Source organism: Zalophus californianus, chromosome X (assembly GCF_009762305.2).
Source record: "Zalophus californianus isolate mZalCal1 chromosome X, mZalCal1.pri.v2, whole genome shotgun sequence".
Classification (NCBI taxonomy): domain Eukaryota; kingdom Metazoa; phylum Chordata; class Mammalia; order Carnivora; family Otariidae; genus Zalophus; species Zalophus californianus.
The window spans coordinates 80,586,132-80,605,691 of NC_045612.1; the positions used below are offsets into that span (position 1 = coordinate 80,586,132).

At 37.3% G+C, this 19,560-nt stretch overlaps 1 protein-coding gene across 1 annotated transcript; it reads right to left on the bottom strand.

Moving 5' to 3' along the window:
- Window positions 1-13,543: 13,543 nt before the first annotated feature.
- UBQLN2 (ubiquilin 2) lies at window positions 13,544-16,904 on the bottom strand. Its single transcript, XM_027608153.2, has one exon. It carries the CDS (start codon window positions 16,611-16,613, stop codon window positions 14,742-14,744), a length of 1,872 nt encoding a protein of 623 aa, XP_027463954.1. The 5' UTR covers window positions 16,614-16,904; the 3' UTR covers window positions 13,544-14,741.
- Between the last annotated feature and the right edge of the window lie 2,656 nt (window positions 16,905-19,560).

Consider the following 19,560-nt stretch of genomic DNA (forward strand, 5'->3'; position numbering starts at 1 on the left):
CAAGGAAGAGAAGAGAATAAAGATCAGAGCAGAAATCAATGAAATATAAATGAGAAAAACAGTACAACTGATCAATGAAACTCGAGGTTTTGAAAGAAATTAATAAAATCTGAACACCTCTAGCCAGAATTATCATATGAACAGAGAAACGACCCAAATTTATAAAATCATGAATGAAAGGGGACAGATCATGACCAATATCAAGGAAATACAGACAATTGTTAGAACATATTATGAGATACTATATGCCAACAAATTAGGCAATCTGGAAGAAATGGATGCATTCCTGGAAACCTATAAACTACCAAGACTGAAACAGGAAGTAGACAATCTGAACAGACTGATGACCAGCAAGGAAATTGAAGCAGTAATTAAACACCTCCCAAAAAACTAGAGTGTAGGGCCAGAAGGTTTCCCAGGGGAATTCTCCCAAACATTTAAAGAATTAATACCTATTCCACTGAAGCTGTTTCAAAAAATAGAAATGGAAGGAAAACTTCCAACTTGTTCTATGAGGCCAGCATTACCCTGGCCATTACCCTACCCAAAACCAGACAAAGATCCCACCAAAAAGGAGATTTACAGACCAATATCCCTGATGAACATGGATGCCAAAATTCTCACCAAAAAACTAGCCAATAGGATCCAACAGTACATTAAAGGATTATTCACCACAACTAGGTGGGATTTATTCCTGGGATGCAAGAATGGTTCAATATTCAGAAATCAATCAATGTGATACATCACATTAATAAAAGAAAGGACAAGAACCATATGATCCTCTCAACTGATGCAGAAAAAGCATTTGACAAAATACAGCATCCTTTTCTAATTAAAAATCTTCAAAGTCTAGGGATAGAGGGATCATACATCAATATCATAAAAGCCATCTCCAAGAAGCCCACAGCAAATATCATTCTCAATGGGGAAAAGCTGAGAGCTTTTCCCTCAAGGTCAGAAACACGACAGGGATGTCTATTCTCATCACTATTGTTCAAAATAGTACTAGAAGTCCTAGCCTTAGCAGTCAGACAACAAAAAGAAATGAAAGGCATTCAAACTGACAAAGAAGAAGTCTAACTCTATCTTTTCTCAGATGCCATGATACTTTATGTGGAAAACCCAAGAGACTCCACCCCCAAATTACTAGAACTCATACAGCAATTCAGCAACGTGGCAGGATACAAAATCAATGCATAGAAATCAGTGGCATTTCTATACACTAACAATGTGACTGAAGTAAGAAAAATTAAGGAATCAATCCCATTTAAAATTGCACCAAAACCCATAAGATACCTAGGAACAAACCTAACCAAAGAAGTAAAGGATCTGTACTCTAGAATCTACAGAACACTTATGAAAGAAATTGAGGAAGACACAAAGAGATGGGAAAAATATCCCATGCTCATGGATTGGAAGAATAAAAATTGTTAAAATGTCTATGCTGCCCAGAGTATTTGAATCTACACTTCATTGCAATCTCTATCAAAATACCATTGACATTTTTCACAGAGCTGGAACAAACAATCCTAAAATTGTATGGAACCAGAAAAGATCCTGAATCACCAGGGGAATGGTGAAAAAGAAAACGAAAGCTGGGAGCATCATAATGCCGGACTTCAAGCTATTACAAAGCTATAAACATCAAGACAGTATGGTACTGGCACAAAAACAAACACACAGACCAATGGAACAGAATAGAGCCTCCAGAAATGGAGCCTCAACACTATGGTCATCTAACCTTCAACAAAGCAAGAAAGAATATCCAATGGAAAAACGACAGTCTCTTCAATAAATGGTGCTGGGAAATTGGACAGCCACCACATGCAGAAGAACGAGACTGGACCATTCTCTTATACCTTTCACAAAGATAAACTCAAAATGCATGAAAGGCCTCAGTGTGAGACGGGAATCCATCAATATCCTAGAGGAGAACATAGGCAGCAACCTCTTTGACCTAGGTTGCAGCAACTTCTTGCAAGACACATCTCTAAAGGTAAGGGAAACAAAAACAAAAATGAACTTTTGGAACTTTATCGAGATACAAAGTTTTTGCATGGCAAGGGAAACAGTTAACCAAACTAAAAGGCATCCTACAGAATGGCAGAATATTTTGGAAATGACATACCAGATAAAGGGCTAGTATCCAAGATTTATAAAGAATTTATGAAACTCAACAGACAAAAAAACCCAAATAATCTAGTCAAGAAATGGGCAGAAGATGTGAACAGACACTTCTCCAAAGAAGACATACAGATGATCAACAGACACAAGAAAAAGTGCTCCACATCACTTATCATCAGGGAGATTCAAATCAAAACCACAATGAGATACCACCTTACACCAGTTAAAGTGACTAAAATTAACAAGACAGGGAAGAACAAATGTTGGTGAGGATGTGGAGAAAGGGGAACCCTCTTACACTGTTGGGAATGGAAGCTAATACAGCCATTCTGGAAAACAGTACGGAGGTTCCTCAAGAAGTTAAAAATAGAGCTACCCTATGTGCCAGCAATTGCACTACTGGGTATTTACCTCAAAGATACAGATACAGTGAAAAGAATGGGCACAAGCACCCCAATGTTCATAGAAGCAATGTCCACAATAGCCAAACTGAGGAAGGAGCTGTGATGTCGTCATTTAGCAGTTGAATGGATAAAGAAGTTGTGGTTCATATATAAAATGGAATATTACTCAGCCATCAGAAAGGATGAATACCTACTATTTACATCGACATGGGTGGAACTGTAGGGGATTAAGCTAAATGAAATACTGAGAAAGGCAATTATGATATAGTTTCACTCATATGTGGAATATAAGAAGTAGTGTAGAGAATCATAGGGGAAGGGAGGGAAAACTGGGAAGAAATCAGAGAGAGAGACAAACCTTGAGACTCTTGACTCTGGGAAACAAACTGAGGGTTGTTGAAAGGGAGGTGGGTGGGAGGATGGTGTATCTGGGTGATGGACATTAAGGAGGGCACGTTATGTGATGAGCACCAGGTATTATACACAACTAATGAATCATTGAACACTACACCAAAACCAATGATGTAGTATATGTTGGCTAATTGAACTTACATATAAATAAATAAACAAACAAATAGAATGTACTAGTAGATTAAAAAAACAAGAGATATATGCCACTTTTAAAATGTTAAATTGAAAATCTGGGAATAAAACAAAAATGTTAGTGACTAAAAGTTAAATTTAAAAGATTAACCAGGGTGCCTGGCTGGCTCAGTGACTGCCTTTGTCTCAGGTCATGATACCAGGGTCCTGGGATCGAGTCCCACATTGGGCTCCCCCTACTCTGTGGGGAGCCTGCTTCTCCCTCTCCCTGCCAATTCCCCTGCTTGTGCTCTCTCTCTGTCAAATAAATGAATAAATAAATAATCTTTAAAAAAAAAGATTAAACAAACTGTATAGCATATCAAATTTAAATATTGCATATATTAAAAACATATAAACCTGGGTAAAACAATAAAATTATATTGGTTATCTATGGCTATGAAGGATTTTTCTTATTTTCTTCATTATATTTTTCATTTTAAAATTTATTTTATATGTTCCTTTTATAATAATTATTTTTTAAGGCTAAAGGGTAAACATGAATTTGGAAAATGGGAGACCAAATCAAAGAGAATATGTACACATGAATATTTATAGCAAATTTATTCATAATTGCCAACTGGAAGCAACCAGGTATGTCTTTCATTAAGTAAATGGATAAACTGTGGTATACTAATACAATGAAATGTTCTTCAGTGATTAAAAGAAATGAGGTATCAAAAGCCAGAAAATGACATCAACAAATCTTAAATGCAAATTGCTACATGAAAGAAGCCACTCTGAAAAGGCTATATACTGTATGATTCCAATTATATAACTACAGTGATGATAAAATGGTCAGTGGTTACCAGGGTTCAGAGGTTTGAATAGGTAAAGCTCAGAAGATATTTTAGGATTATAAAACTATTCTAAATTTTATTGTAATGGTACATCTTAATGTAAGCAACTTTAAAAAATTATTTAGGAGGTTAGGGGATGCCAGGATGGAATGTAGAATATAACAAAACAATATAACTACATTATAAATGTATGTAACAACTTCACTGAAGGGTATGGGGAGGATGGTGCTGACTTAAATAACTTTGGAAATGAGAGAGTCTCTAAGACTAAAAACAAAATAAACCATATATAAGCACTGTACTTCAGTTGATAATGTTGTTTCCCACAGCAGTAGGGGTTAACAATTCAGATACTCCTGTACATGTATGCTGGAATTGAACGAGTGAATGGATGGCAGGTAATGGGAGCCAAGGTTTTCACTCTTATATTGGGATATTACAGATAAGTAAGGAGAGGAGGCTTGAATTATCAAAACATATGGATTATTAATGGTCCTTTTTGTAATGGATTAGAATTGGAGACATCAAGAAGGCCTCATGTTTAGCATAATTTAGATATAGATGATTATATATATATAAGAAACACTTATAGATATATAGATACATAGATTAGTATGCACACATATTTCCTTGCTCTGTCAGCTGAGAGGGCCTAGAAGCAATATAGTCCCGGGGTAAAAAGCATATCTAGGACCCAGGTCTTGGTTTCTAATACCATTCTCCAGTTAGTGGAACCATGGTCCCCAGGAAAGGAGAGCCAAGAAATATACAATGGACTGGAAGCATTTTGTGCCACAAAGTAAGGAAATTGTCAAAAGTTTCTGAGAGTCAACAAATAGTCAAAGAAATCTTGAAAAAGAAAAGCAAAGCTGGAGGCATCACCATCCCAGACTTCAAGTTATATCACAAAGCTGTAGTAATCAAAAGAGTATGGTACTGGCACAGAAATAGACACATAGGTCAGTGGAACAGAATAGAAAATCCAGAAATGAACCCACAACTATATGGTCAATTAATCTTTGACAAAGCTGGAAAAAATATTCAATGGAAAAAATGCTGTCTTTTCAACAAATGGTGTTGGGAAAATTGGTCAGCTACATGCAAAAGAATGAATCTGGACCACTGTCTTACACCATAAACAAAATAATTCAAAATGGAATGGAGACCTAAAGATAAGACCTGAAAACATACAAATCCTAGACGAGAACACAGGCAGTAACTTCTTTGACATTAGCCATAGCAACTTTTTTATACACAAAAGCAAAAATAAACTATTGGGACTTGAAGTAAAAGCTTCTGCATAGTTCAACAATACTAAAAGGCAACCTACAAAATGGGAGAAGATATTTGCAAATGATGTATCCAATAAAGGGTTACTATCCAAAAATATATAAAGAACTTACAAAACTCAATACCTTAAAAACTAATAAGCCAACTAAAAATCGGCAGAAAACAAGAACAAGTATTTCTCCAAAGACATACAGATGGCCAATAGACTCATGAAAAGATGCTCATCATCAGTTATCATCAGGGAAATGCAAATCAAAACTACAATGAGATGTAAACTTGCACCTGTCAGAATGGCTAAAATCAACAACACAAGAAACCACAGGTTGGTGAGCATGTGGAGAAAAAGGAACACTCCTGCACTGTTGCTAGGAATGCAAAGTAGTACAGCCACTGTGGGAACAGTTTCAAGGTTCCTCAAAAAGTTAAAAATAGAACTACTTTAAAGTCCAGCAATTGCACTAGTGTGTATTTACCCAAAGAACAGAAAAACATTAATTCAAAAGGATACATCCACCCTGATATTTATAGCAGCATTATCTACAATAGCCAAATTATGGAAACAGTCCAAGTGTCCACTGACTGATGAATGGATAAAGATGTATATATACACACACACACAAATGCAATATTATTGTCATAAAAAAGAATCAAATCTTGCCATTTGCTAGGATATGGACAGAGTTAAAGAGTATTATGCTAAGTAAATAAGTCTGTTAGAGAAAGACAAATGCCATATGATTTCACTTATATGTGGAATTTAAGAAACAAAACAAACGAGGGGTGCCTGGGTGGCTCAGTCAGTTAAGTGTCTGCCTTTGTCTCAGGTCATGATACCAGGGTCCTAGAAACAAGCCCCTAGTCAGCTCCCTGCTCAGCGGGGAGTCTGCTTCTCCCTCTCCCTTTGCCCTTCCCTCCCTCCACTTGTGCTCCCTCTTTCTCAAATAAATATATAAAATCTTAAAAAAAAGGAACAAAACAAAGGAGCAAAGGGGGAAAAAGAGAGAGAGGTAAACCAAGAAACAGATTCTGAACTATAGAGAACAAACTGATGGTTACCAAAAGGGAGGTGGGTTGGGGAATGGGTTAAATGGGTGATGGAAATTGAGGAGTTCACTTGTCATGAGCAGTGGGTGATACATGGAACTGCTGAATTACTCTATTGTACACCTGAAACTAACATAACATGTTAACTAACTGGAATTGAATAAAAACCTTTTATTTTTAATTTATTTTTATTTTATTTAAATTCAATTAGCCAAAGTATAGTACATCATTAGTTTTTGATAAAATGTTCAATGATTCATTAGTTGAATATAACACCCAGTGCAAAACTTTTTTAAAAAGTCCTTCGGAGTCAACCTGAAAACACCCAATGGTCAAAACTGAAACAACTGGAGCAACAAATTAAATATAGTACTGAATTATGATCCAAAGTATACAATAAATATCCATGAGTTTATACTGATATAAATATATTAGTAAATGAACAAATGGGGGAGAGACAAATCTCTCATGCAGAAAAATCCCTAATAAATTATGTAGATACTTTACCCTCAAGGAGGTAAAGCATAACTACTCATAAGTGTTGACTGCACACGGTAACTCCATCCAAAGTGTACAGTATTGAAAGGAGGGAAAAAGAGTAACTTTACAACAGATAAAACTGATAGACACTACCTCAAGCTAGGTGAACAAGGTGAAGATCAACAGTAATTAGTCCTGTCAATAATATGTATGCTTGATACTATGTGATGAAAATGCTACTTAATCTCTGCAATCTTCCTCCCCCAAATCCATATCTCCAGTTTAATCATGAGAAAATATCAGATAAATCCCAATTGAGGGACATTCCACAAAATACTTGACCAGTACTCCTCAAATCTATAAAGATTATCAGAAACAAGTAAAGTCTGAGAAACTAACACAGCCAAAAGGAATCTAAGGCAACAAGATGACTATGTAATGTGATATCCTGGATGAGATACTTCAACAGAAGAACGTTAGGTAAAAACTAAGGAAATCTTAACAAAGTATGGACTTAATAATTTGTCAATACTGTTTCATTAATTATAACATATACCACACCAATGTAAGATATGAAAAACGGGGAAAACATGGTATGACATATATGGGAACTCTTTACTGTCTTTGCAATTTTTCTTTAAAATTAGTTTAAAATAAAAAGTTTATTTAAAAATAAGTCAAAGTGGCCCAAGCCATCCGGACATAGGAATACATCCAGAAATGGAAGCAGGGGTGTAACTAAAGCAAGAAGGCTAAGAAAATTTTCCCATGGCATCTGTCACATGATATGTGGTTAACCCAGGTCAAGACCCATGGAAAAGGCAAACATCTATGTGAGGAATGTGTGAGGGCAGTTCGTCAGTATAAGAGTGTGTGAAGGGGATCTTGATTTATCTGGCAAAAGCAAAGTTACACAGACACACACATACACACTTATATACATATTTAGGATTCAATTCACATTCCTGAAATAAATAAATTGATGTGTTTCATCCTGTCCCCAGTACCATGATGCTCTTTTCCAGACACTTTGGAATCCATGGGCAACTTATAAGGAATATAAAACATAATGAATCAAAATCCTATGTTAACAGGCGCCTGGCTGACTTAGTATAGATGCGACTCTTGATCTCAGGGTTGTGAGTTCATGAATTCAAGCCCCAATGTTGGGCCTAGAGCTTACTTTAACAAAAAAAATTCTAAGTTAAATTTTTTGACATAATGAAACCCAAGGTATCATGGAAAGCACAGTACAAACTTCTTTTTTCCTGCTCCAAAAGGATCACTCTAACTAGAGAATTACATATGGAATAAAGAATATGTATGTTTTCTGCCATCACCTCTTATATTCCACTATTACTTTCAGCTTCCTTCCACCACTTTAAATGTCAGAGGGTAGCAAAATACTATCAAGAGAATCAGGTCTGAGTACTCCTGTGATGTTCACCCTCAAACCAGTGTCCTTTGAACTCAGGCATCCCTTATTTCCTCTTTCCAGGCTGTCAGCACTTTGTGACATTGAGTTTAAGATCTTGCAGTTTGAGTCCTTCCCCATGTGTAGCATCCAGAAATAAAGTGAATATTATATTTACTCAGATTTTATATAAACAGAGGTGTGTGTTTTACATCGGAGTTACTGCTTACTAAACTAAGAAATGCAGCATAGTCTGTAACATAACATCATTCTGGAACAATTTTGATCCCAGACCCTGCAACTTTAGTTAGAAGCTTTAAAATCCACTGAGAGAACACAACTTTGGCAGGAATATTGGAGGTCTTCTTATTCAAAGTTCTACCAGATGCATAAAAGCGTTTTGAAGATTTCTGTTAAATGGGCTTCAGTTAAACAGCTCCAGAGAAGAGGGTATTTTCAATGAATGGGTAGAAAGTTCCTAACAGTAAGACAAAATTCTGACTTCTTTTAACATTTGAATTGATCTGCCCTTTGGAGCTACACAAGTAAATGTTACCCTTCTTCTGACAAGGTTTTCAATTATTTGAAGAAAGTATCCACAAACCCCGGTCCTTAGACTAAAACATTCTTGACCTGTTCAATAACTGTTGTATGTCTATAAATGAGTCACCATCTTGATCACTTTCCAGATTGTCCATCTTAATTGTGGCACTCTGAAATGACCCAAATCTCCCAAAATAAGCTATCAAATACAGAATAAAACATTACAAAGGAGTTCTTTGTTCTGGACACCATGCCTCTATTAATGGAACATAAGATTTCATTATATATGTGTGTGTTCACTAGCACCTCACATAGTTGGTGCATGTTGAACTCATGGTAAATTAAAACCACTGAGTCTTTGGCACATATGCTATTTTTAAGCCACATAATCATTTACCTTTGGTAATTGAATTTTTGATACAAGACTTCACATTTGATCCTATTCAATTTAACTCTGCTAAATTTGGCTCTTTTTTCTTCAGCATACTAGGGAGTTTGGGGATCTTGCTAACAACATCCAGTGCATTTATTCTGCTTTCTAATTCTATACTATTTGCAGTGGTATGAGCAAGCTATTTTATGCTTTCATGATAGTCATTGAAAATTAATGTCAATGGAACTGTCAAGAGAACTGAAATTGGAAACTTCTTGTCTACATTGACACATTGTTGAACATAGTCAATTCAAATTACCGATCCATCTACTTGTCCTGTCTTTATCATCTAGCTCATGTTACTTCATTTTATTCTCAAGGACATTTTGAGAAACTGTCAAATGCAGTGGTGAGGTACACAATGTTTATTGCCTTCTGAGGTCTCAGGAGGCAGCTCAATAAAAGACAGGCATCCTCCAGAGCAGCTGAAGCACAAGTGGCCCATATGATTGCCAATTTGGAGACATACCATATGTATTAGGCCACTGTGGACAGAAGGATTATTAAAGGACAGTTTCAAATATTAGCCACAATTCAAAAGTCAGAAAGGCAAAACTCCAAATTCTAATTACTGTGTCAGAGTTGATTCTCACACATGCATTTTTATGTAACCTGCTCCAGAGTGAATAGCAGCAGAGATGTATTCATTTAAAAACAGCTAATGTGTCTCCTCAACAACACCCAGGAGGCCAGCTAGTATTTAATTTATTATAATATCTCTATGATAAATAGACCAGTATAGTTTAATAGTCTCAGGAGAAAGCAGAATAGTGAACTGGTTAAGTACACACTCTGCAATCTCAGAAGTAGGTTCAAATTTTTACTGTCATTTAATAGTAATTGACCCTGTAAAATTACTTAAACTTTTAGCTTTTTTCCTTATCTATAAACTGGGGAAGATTAAATAATAGTACTACCTTATAGGGTTATGAAAATTGAACATTACCATGAATACATTAGCTATTATTGCTATCCCAGTCTGAGAAATTTAGCCTGGTAAGACAATCTTGTGAAATGCATACCAAGGCCAATTAATCTTTTTTTTTCACATTCATCAACTATTCTTTTAATAATGAATTATAGAATCTTTTCTGAAATTATCTTACATGTGCTAATCTACACAGTTACGAAGTTGGATTTTGAAAATTACTCGTAGGAAGCCCAAATCTGTGCTCAGATACCTTAATACAGCTAGAGCTATGTGCCTTAATACATATCCATTTGATGAATGTTGCCCATGTATGTTGGGACAAGCAACTCTTTGAGGGTAGCTTACCCACTTTTGAGTTTGTTGGTTTAGAGTAGCTTTTGCCAAGGTTTTTATCTATCACCAAAGCATCTAAAGCCTAGGTAAGAGTGTACACCATCTTGATGAAGCTGCTTATCTAATGTCTGCCAAATCGTACTTTTCTATTTTTAGATAATTGCTTTTCCCCTAAGTCTCCGAACAGACTTCTGGGAAGATGGTAGCATTAGAATAGGTCCCAAATTCTTGCCCTTCCTCCCACAAATCAACAAAAATTACTCCAGAGAAACAAACACAGAGCAAAACCTGTATAATGCAGGCAGCAGAACTCTCAAGGAATTTCTCTAAGACATGATGCTGATGGGGAAAAATTAAAGAATATCACCAACCTATAGAAGTTCTATTATACGCTAACAAATCAAGAAAATCCTGACAGAAACCCACTAATACCATGTAGTTTAAAAGAGCAACAACTTGGAGGCGGGGGCAAGGGCAGGCAGTGAAAAAGACTGGGATGAAAGCCTCTAGTAAATTGAGGGAAGTCTGAGTAACTTTCCCTTTATTTAAGTCTCCTAGTATCTGTTTAAAATAAAATACCAAATTAGGAATATCAAAATTCCTGCATAGTTTAAAATTTTTACATTTAGTAAATTAAGTTGTATGATGAACATTTTCCATCATTGTCAGTCTGGCTCTGTGGCTGGAGTAATCACTTCATTTGAGGATAATGTAAAAATTCTAAATTTAAGTCCCTTTGTGAGCATGAGACACAGGCCAAATGGCTCTCCTGATACCCTAACCCCAAACCCTAGGCTAGGGTCTGACAGGAATTACTCCATTTGTTGCTATTTTGACACTGTAGATTTGGAGCAGGATAGCCCCTCAAAGGGCAAGGTCAATCTCTGATAATGGTTTCTCAATAAACATAGTGGGCTGGACCTGATGCAAGAGTCCTCTTTAATGAATCAGCAAAGCTTATTTCAATGCTGTGCATCCACTCCCCTGCCCCCACACAAGTAGTAAGAGTATATATGATACAATGTATCTGAAGTAGAGGACAAAGGAGCAAATGTAGAAAGTGGTCTTGAGGTGAACTTTTGCTAGAATTGCCCCTGGCCCTACTTCCCACCCCATTACCTCAACCTTCTGGATCACAGAGCCAGCAATGTACACTTATACCAACCAGCCGCCTGGTATAAACTTAGGGAAGGAGCAACAACCAAGTAAACAGTAAAATCATATAAGAACTGCCCCACTTTTATTGGAGGGAAAAAGACAACACGCCAGGATATACCTTTCTTGATTCAATACTGAATAAGTAGATACTTATATATAAGTATATATATACTTAAAACTGTAAATTAACAGTAGATGAAGAAAACCCAAAACAAAAACAGAACCCATATAAAGAACTTGTAAAATAGTTATTATGACATGTAAGAGATAAAGAACAATTAAAATTAAAAAAGAGTAAATAATGTTATAAACAAAAATTATTGAACTAGAAAGAAGAAAAGTTTAAAGACCTGGATCTTTTCAGGGAGAAAACAAAATGTATTAAAAAATAGATATATCGTTTCTTGGCTTTTTGGTTAAGATCAAATGTAAAAAATAGATAAACATTTTGCAAGGGTAATTAAAGAATTCCGTTCCTCAACTGTTTAAAAGAAATTTACCTGCCAAACTGTCTGAGCCAGGCCTCAGACAACATCTTTTTCCTATGGCTATTGATTTATTGCTATTTTCTATGCCAGTGTCTTGTTCTGGTATTTATTTCCCTATAAAATCATCCATGTCATTAAAATTATTTATTATGGCAGACTTTGTCTTTATAATTATCTCGAACACCCAACATCATATAGCATTGAAATAATAAATCACCATTTCCTAATTTGGTGTTCTGAGGAACACTGATAGGCCAAATATTATTAGGTGTGTTTAAAAGAAAAAAGGTATTTCTTTGGGAAATGTTGAATTAGACAAAGTTAAATAGGTTTACTCTTTTAAATTGAAGAACATACGCCTTTAAAAAAAATACTAGTCAATATTTACTGCAGAATGACTCTCTAAGAGGGGCTATATTATACAGCATTTTGCAAACTTATTTGACCATTCCTACAAGAATGCTTTTTTTAAAAAATGCAATTTAGAATTGCTGCAATCATAGTTAAATGTTTAACTATGGTTAAAATGAGAAATGGAGAATGCCACTGCCACTTTCATTTAGCACTGTTCTAAAAGTGTTTATTAAACCATGCAAACTATTTTATAAATTTTGAAAGGGAGAACATATTATTATAAGTTATAATTGATATGATTGCTTACCAGGAATAACATTATCAAAGGATCAACTGAATAGCTCCAAAATTAATAAACCAGTAAACTAATTTAAACTTAATTTATGAAAATATATTCTTCCCCTATACAGCAAAAATGACCATATAGGTAACACATTGAATAAGAACTCTCAATCACAGTATTGTTTCCTATGTCTGTCCCAGGAATATATTTATCATAAATTATATAGGGCTTAAATACATAAAACTTTCTTGAAGGACATAAAACACTTTTTAAAAATGAGGCAACATATCACATTTCTGGAAAACATTTCAATTATATAGTTCTTACCATCAATTTAAGACAATACCAATCAAATTTTATTTTGGGGGGCTATTAACTGTAAAGTTATTCTGGTATATGTCGGAATCATAGAAAACTGTGAAAAATAAAAATAAAAAAGATGAGTAGGAGACTTACCCAAACAGGTATGAAGTCATATTCCTAACTTAGTAACTATAGGCTGGTGGACTGGGACTACAATATTCAATGGTACTAAAGAGCATTTAAACACAGAAGTGTGTTTGTGTCTGTATACACACACTTATATATGTACATACATATATATGTAAATATATATATACATAAGTATATATATGACATATCAAAGGGGGGGTGGGCAATGAGACAAATATTGGCTAACAAATGACTAACCCTTTGGGGGTAAAAAAAAAGTTTGAATACCTAAACCGATACATCAGAAAAGTTCCAGATAGGGCAAAGGAATTCTTTTAACAAAACTATAAAAATTAGAGAAATACAGGATAAGATTTATATAATCTTGGGGTGGGGCAATCCTGCTAAAAACATGATCCTAGAGCCAGAAGGCAAAAAAGAAAAGCTGTATCCATTTTTAATTTTTTTTATTTTTTTAGTCATTTTTAATGCATTTTTCCCTGTGCACAAGAGAAATAACTGAGTCAAAAGATACAGTTTCCTTTATACATAGCAAGTAAAAGTAATGCAAACATCACATGACACTTTTCAGTGAAAGTTACATTTCCAATTACAGATCAAAATGCTTATTAGGGTCTCTTTATGGGAAAAGCTGAGAAGGAAGTCTTAGGTAAAAAGCACTTTCCTGGCATTACTACACAGATCCTTCAGGCTGCACAAAAATTAAGGTCATATACAGTTAATTTGAAAATGTTGACACAATGTCACACTGTAAGTTTTCTGTACAATTAAATGTATACTTAGAAATACCAGGATAAACATTTCTACTATATTTTAACTGAACTTGCCTAGCCAACATTTTCACTGAGTTTATCAAAGATGCTGTAAGATTCTACAAAACTGTGAGACATACCTAGCTCCAGAAAGATTTCTTACATTCTTTCTAATTTTGGTTACACATATTCTGCTTAGATTCTGTTGTAATAATTCTAGATGTACAGTTCCAATTGTGCTTACTGTACTGTGTACAAACATAGCAAAAAAGAGCAAATAATGGTATAAATCTTACAGCATTTTGCTAGCAAAAATACATGCCAAAGTCACAATAAGCAATATTGTACCACAAATTAGAGCTTCAAATAATTTGCCTGTTTTTAATATTTTCATTCTACATTAAATTACTATCATAGGCTAATGTTTAAAATGCAAATAAATTGGACATCTGTAGGACAAAACTTAGTCACCCAACTGTGAAGGTTGATATCGGTTTCCAAAAATCACAATAAATGCAGAATAAAGAGAAGTGTTTGCATGCAACACCTTTGAGTGAAACAGCATTGATTACGATTACCACCATTCAAAACAGAGAAGGAAGGAAGGAAGGAAGCAAGGAAGGAAGGATAGGTAGGAAGGAAAGGTAGGAAGGAAGGAGGGAGGGGAGGGGAGGGGAAGAAGGGAGGGAGGAAGGATGGGTAGATACAGGAGGGAGGGACAGAGGGATGGACTCCACCTTAAAATGCATATTAGACTTATAACTAGACAGATTTAAAAGAATCAAAATGAAAGTAAAGCACGATTTTTGTGTGTTTAAAGATTTAAGAGCCATTATCAAAAATAAGATACATTTTTTCAAGGTACAGAAATGTAATTACGATGGCTGGGAGCCCAGCAGCCTCTCAATGGCAGCATTGATGTCGCCTCCTGTTGCTATTAGAGCCTGCAAGTTTGCCTCACGGTTTAAGAACCCCATTGCGTTGAGCTGTTCCAGTTGTTGCTGAAATCTGACTTCTGGATTCGGCAGCTGTGGAGGACTTGCCCCAGCCAGAGCCTGCACCATTTGCTGAATGAACTGCTGGTTGGGTCCAGATTCTGATGTTGGGCTAGTGGTTTCACTGGGTGTAGAACTAGAAACAGTGGGCCCAGGGGGGCCACCAGAGCCAGTGGAGCCAGGGCCCGCAGGGCCAGTGGGTCCTATGGGCCCAATGGGGCCTATGGGAGTAAACGGGACTATGGGGCCTATGGGGCCTATGGGTGTGACTGGGCCTACAGGGCCTATAGCGGTTCCCAGCACCCCTACCCCCACACCTGGAGTGAAGCTTGGAATGAGGCCAGGAGCTTCAGTGGCTAATGTCTGTAGCCCCTGCTGGATCTGCATTAAAGCCTGCATTGCTCTTGGGTTTGACATGGCTGACAGTGTGTCTGGATTCTGCATCTGCTGCAGGAAAGCTGGGAGCTGTGGACGCATCTGCTCCTGCAACTGAGGGTTTGCAGTAAACACTGGGCTATTCAGCATCATCTGTGCAGCCAAATCTGGATTCTGGCTCAGTGACTGCATCATGCTTCTCATGTAGGGTGCAGATAGCATATTCTGGATCAGTTGGGGGTTTTCAGTTATCTGTTGCAGCAAGCTCTGCATTCCTGGGGTACTGAAGATGCTGGCGACATAGTTGGCTGCAGCCACGGTGTTCCCGGTAGCACTGCTGGAGCTACTGCCAGACCCACTGCCACTGCTCGTGGTTGTGCTGGTGGTTGCAGAACTCTGGGTAGCCGGTGGTGGTGCCCATGGATTGGGTAGTGGATCTCGATTTTCTGTGCGGGAAGGCTGTGTACCTTCCCCGGAGGTGGAACTGCTCCCCACTGAAGCAAATGGATTACCCCCAAACTGCTCTTGTGCAGCATTCAGCATGGGTTCTTGAATGTCAGTGTACATTCGTCGTAGAGCATTGTAGCCACCTGGGATGCTTTCAAGATTGCTGAGAGCCAGGTCTTGATTTCTCATCATCTCTTGCATCATGGCTGGATTCCTGGCAATTTCGAGGGTCTGCCTCATTATATCTGGGTTGTTGAGCAGGTGACTGATTTCTGGGTTTCTCTGAATCAACTGCTGCATCTGTGGATTGGCCATAATGAGCTGCCTCATTAGATCGGGGTTTGAAAGCATGCTCTGAACAAAGGGATTTTCCATGATTTGGATCATCATCTCAGGGCTGGACAGGAGCTGCTGCTGCATCTGGTTCTGGAGCTCAGAGAAGTTGGTCGAGCTCAAGCCCAGGCTGCTAAGGCCTGCAAGTCCTCCCAAGCTCCCCAGCCCAAACGGGTTGCTATTTGTGGAAATAGATGTGGAGTTACTCCTGGGAGTCGACGCGGAGGTAGTGTTAGTTCCCGCGGCATTACTAGGCTGTGTGGACTGGCCCTGAGGTCGGTTCTGGCTTTTAATTACAAGATGAACAGTCAGTCCATCATGGATGCCATGCTGGATCAAGGTATCTTGATCTTTTAAGATTTTTCCGGCAAAAATCAACACTAGCTGATCGGTTTGGGATTTGAAGCGTTTCGAAATCGCTTCCTTAAACTGCTGGACTGAGCTATTCTCAGGCACCGCGAACTCCTCTTTCTCTTTGGGGGTCTTCACAGTGACTTTGATGATTTTGGGCTCGGCCGGGGCAGAGGCAGGGCCTTGGGCCGCAGCAGGGCCGCGGGAGGGGCGCGGGGGGCCGCTACTCTCGCCGTTCTCAGCCATGGCGGCCGCGGTGACGCAGGCAGACAGGGAAGGCGCGGGCGGGCGAGAAAGAGAGCGAGGGAAGAAGGAAGGAAGGAGGCGCCGCCACAGCAGGCTGGGCCGGGCCAGGCGGGGAGCGCAGAGCACGGTACCTCTGTGATGAAGACTGCGGTTTCCTGGTCCTCCGGTGGGGAGAAGGCTCTGTAGGCCGCGGGAGAAGTGTCTGCGTTCACGTCCCTGGGCCTCCTCCGCCGCCGAGTGATGGCACCGCGCGCACTCCCAGCAACTCCTGCAACGGCTATGCCCGCTCCTCCCCGCCCCGTCCCCTCCCCCAGTTCCGCGCTCGCCTCCCCGCCCCCTCTGCTGACGCGGCGCCAGGCCCAGAATGATAGATTCGACTCGTTCAAAATTAAAAACTTCTGTACTGAAAAAAAAGAGAGGGAGAGATAAAGAGAGAAAAAAACAAAGAGAAAAGAGAAGAGAAAAGAGAGGGAAGGAGGGAGGGAGAGAGAAAAAGAGCCAGCTTCCAAGAAGGACATTAAAAGACCAATGGAGACTATATTAAATATAAAAATATATATGCAGTCTCTTAGGCAAGAAAGGATGAAAGCCTGAATCAAACTTACCCCATGTAAAAGATGAAAAATGAAAAAGAACTCTGACTAAGCAAAAAGGAAAAGATTAACAGCCCCAGTGGGGGAAGGGGAGCAGACTGGGCCAGAGCATGCATTTTACGAAAGAAGCCCAAGGCCAGTGGGCATAAAAATGGATGCTTAAGCTCACTAGTAATCAAAGAAATTCTATTGAAATAATGAGATTGTACTTCTGCCTTATCATATTGTAAAAATGAAAAATAATGATAAACCTTATCATCATCAGAGAGCTAAGAAAATGCACTCTCATGTCAGTCAAAGTGTAAATTATTATATTAGGAAGACAATTTGAAAATATATATCATTCTAAATATTTCCACCTTTATTTAGAAATGTTTTCTTTAGACACCTCCCCTATGAAAATAATTAGATAAGGATGCAAAAATACATGTGTATAAAATGTATATGCACTGCAGCATCTTAAAATTATTTTTAAAGATAATCAGTGTGTTTACACAACATTGGTGAAATATATTATCATACAATAAAATACTATATACTGTGTGTAAAAAAAGAGTGGGTAATTCATCCGACATAAAGTATCTTTAAAGGTGTGCATGAAATAAATAGTAGTTATAGGGAAATCACAGTATTTTCACTTTCAGCTTTGTATATTTCTGTATAGTTAGAAATGATACAAGGATGTATGTTCAATACCAAAAGATACAATAAATATATATTTTATTTTAAATCTATTTTTAAACAGTTTGTATAGGTAAATTCTCTGTAAGTGTATGTGCAAATAGAAATCTGGAACAGTATGAACTGATATATTAATTGTGGATATTAGTGCTGAAATTATGAATACCTATTCCTTTCATTTTAAAAATAAAATTCTAAATTTTCTGATAGCTTTTATAGAATGCAGTGCATTTGTAAGTTTTTAAAAATCAGAAGGTATTTTGGGGGGATACTAAAGGAAGAAATTGGTGAGAACACAATTTTGGTGGCAGATATTAAGATATTTACCTAATTTAATTAAGATTAAGAAAGAGAAATAAATAGACATAGCACTGGACTAATAGAACAAATAATTTCAAATTACTATATAAATTTCTAAGTCTGATTTACACCATACATAAAATACATTTTTCCCTCCAGTATCCAGCCAACATTTAACAGCACTTGAAAGTCATTAGGCTGAAAATACCTTAATAAATCTCAAGATAAGAAAAAGTATACATCTATATGATGTCTATCAATTAGGGAATGGATTTATATAGTATGATTAATTGGATTATTTGGGGTTTTTTTGGTGTTGAGTTTTATAAGTTCTTTATATATTTTGGATACTAATCCTTTATCAGATATATCATTTGTAAATATCTTCTCCCATTCCATAGGTTGCCTTTTAGTTTTGTTGATTGTTTCCTTTGCTGTGCAGAAGTTTTTTATTTTGATGGCGTTCCAATAGCTTACTTTTACTTTTGTTTCCCTTGCCTCAGGAGACCTATCTAGAAAGAAGTTGCTATGGCACATGTCGATGAAGTTACTGCCTGTGTTCTCTTCTAGGATTTTTATGGTTTCAGGTCTCACATTTAGGTCTTTAATCCATTTTGAACAATCCAATTAAAACACCCAGGAAACAGATAATCCAGTTAAGAAATGGGCAGAAGAATAGACATTTTTCCAAAGAAGACATACAGATTGCCAATGGAAACATGAAAAAATTCTGAACTTTTTTAAAAAAAGATTTTATTTATTTATTAGACAGAGAGAGCCAAGCAGGGGGAGCAGGAGGCAGAGGGAAGGGGAGAAGCAGGCTTCCTGTGGAGCAGGGAGCCCAATGTGGGGCTCGATCCCAGGACCCTGGGATCATGACCTGAGCTGAAGGCAGATGCTTAAAGACTGAGCCACCCAGGTGCCCCCCAAAATGCTGAACATTACTGATCATCAGGGAAATACAAATCAAAACTACAATGATATATCACCCCACACCTGCCAGAATGGCTCACATCAACAATACAATAAACAACAGGTATTGGTGAGCATGTGAAAAAAGGTAAACCCTCTTGCACTGTTGGTGGGAATGCAAACTTGTGCAGCCACTGTGGAAAAAGGTATGAAGATTTCTCAAAAAGTTAAAATGGAAAAAAAAAATGGAACTATCCTATGACCCAGCAATCTAACTACTGAGTATTTAACCAAAGAATACAAAAATACTAATTCAAAGGGATACATGCATCCCAATGTTTATGGCAGCACTCTCTACAATAGCCAAACTATGGAAATAGCCCAAGTGTACATTGATAGTTGAATGGATAAAGAAGAAGTGAAAAGAATGAAATCTTGCCATTTGCAGTGATGTGAATGGA

Excerpts from the sequence above, each read along its gene's own strand:
- UBQLN2 (XM_027608153.2), bottom strand. The coding sequence starts at position 16,613 with ATGGCTGAGAACGGCGAGAGTAGCGGCCCCCCGCGCCCCTCCCGCGGC.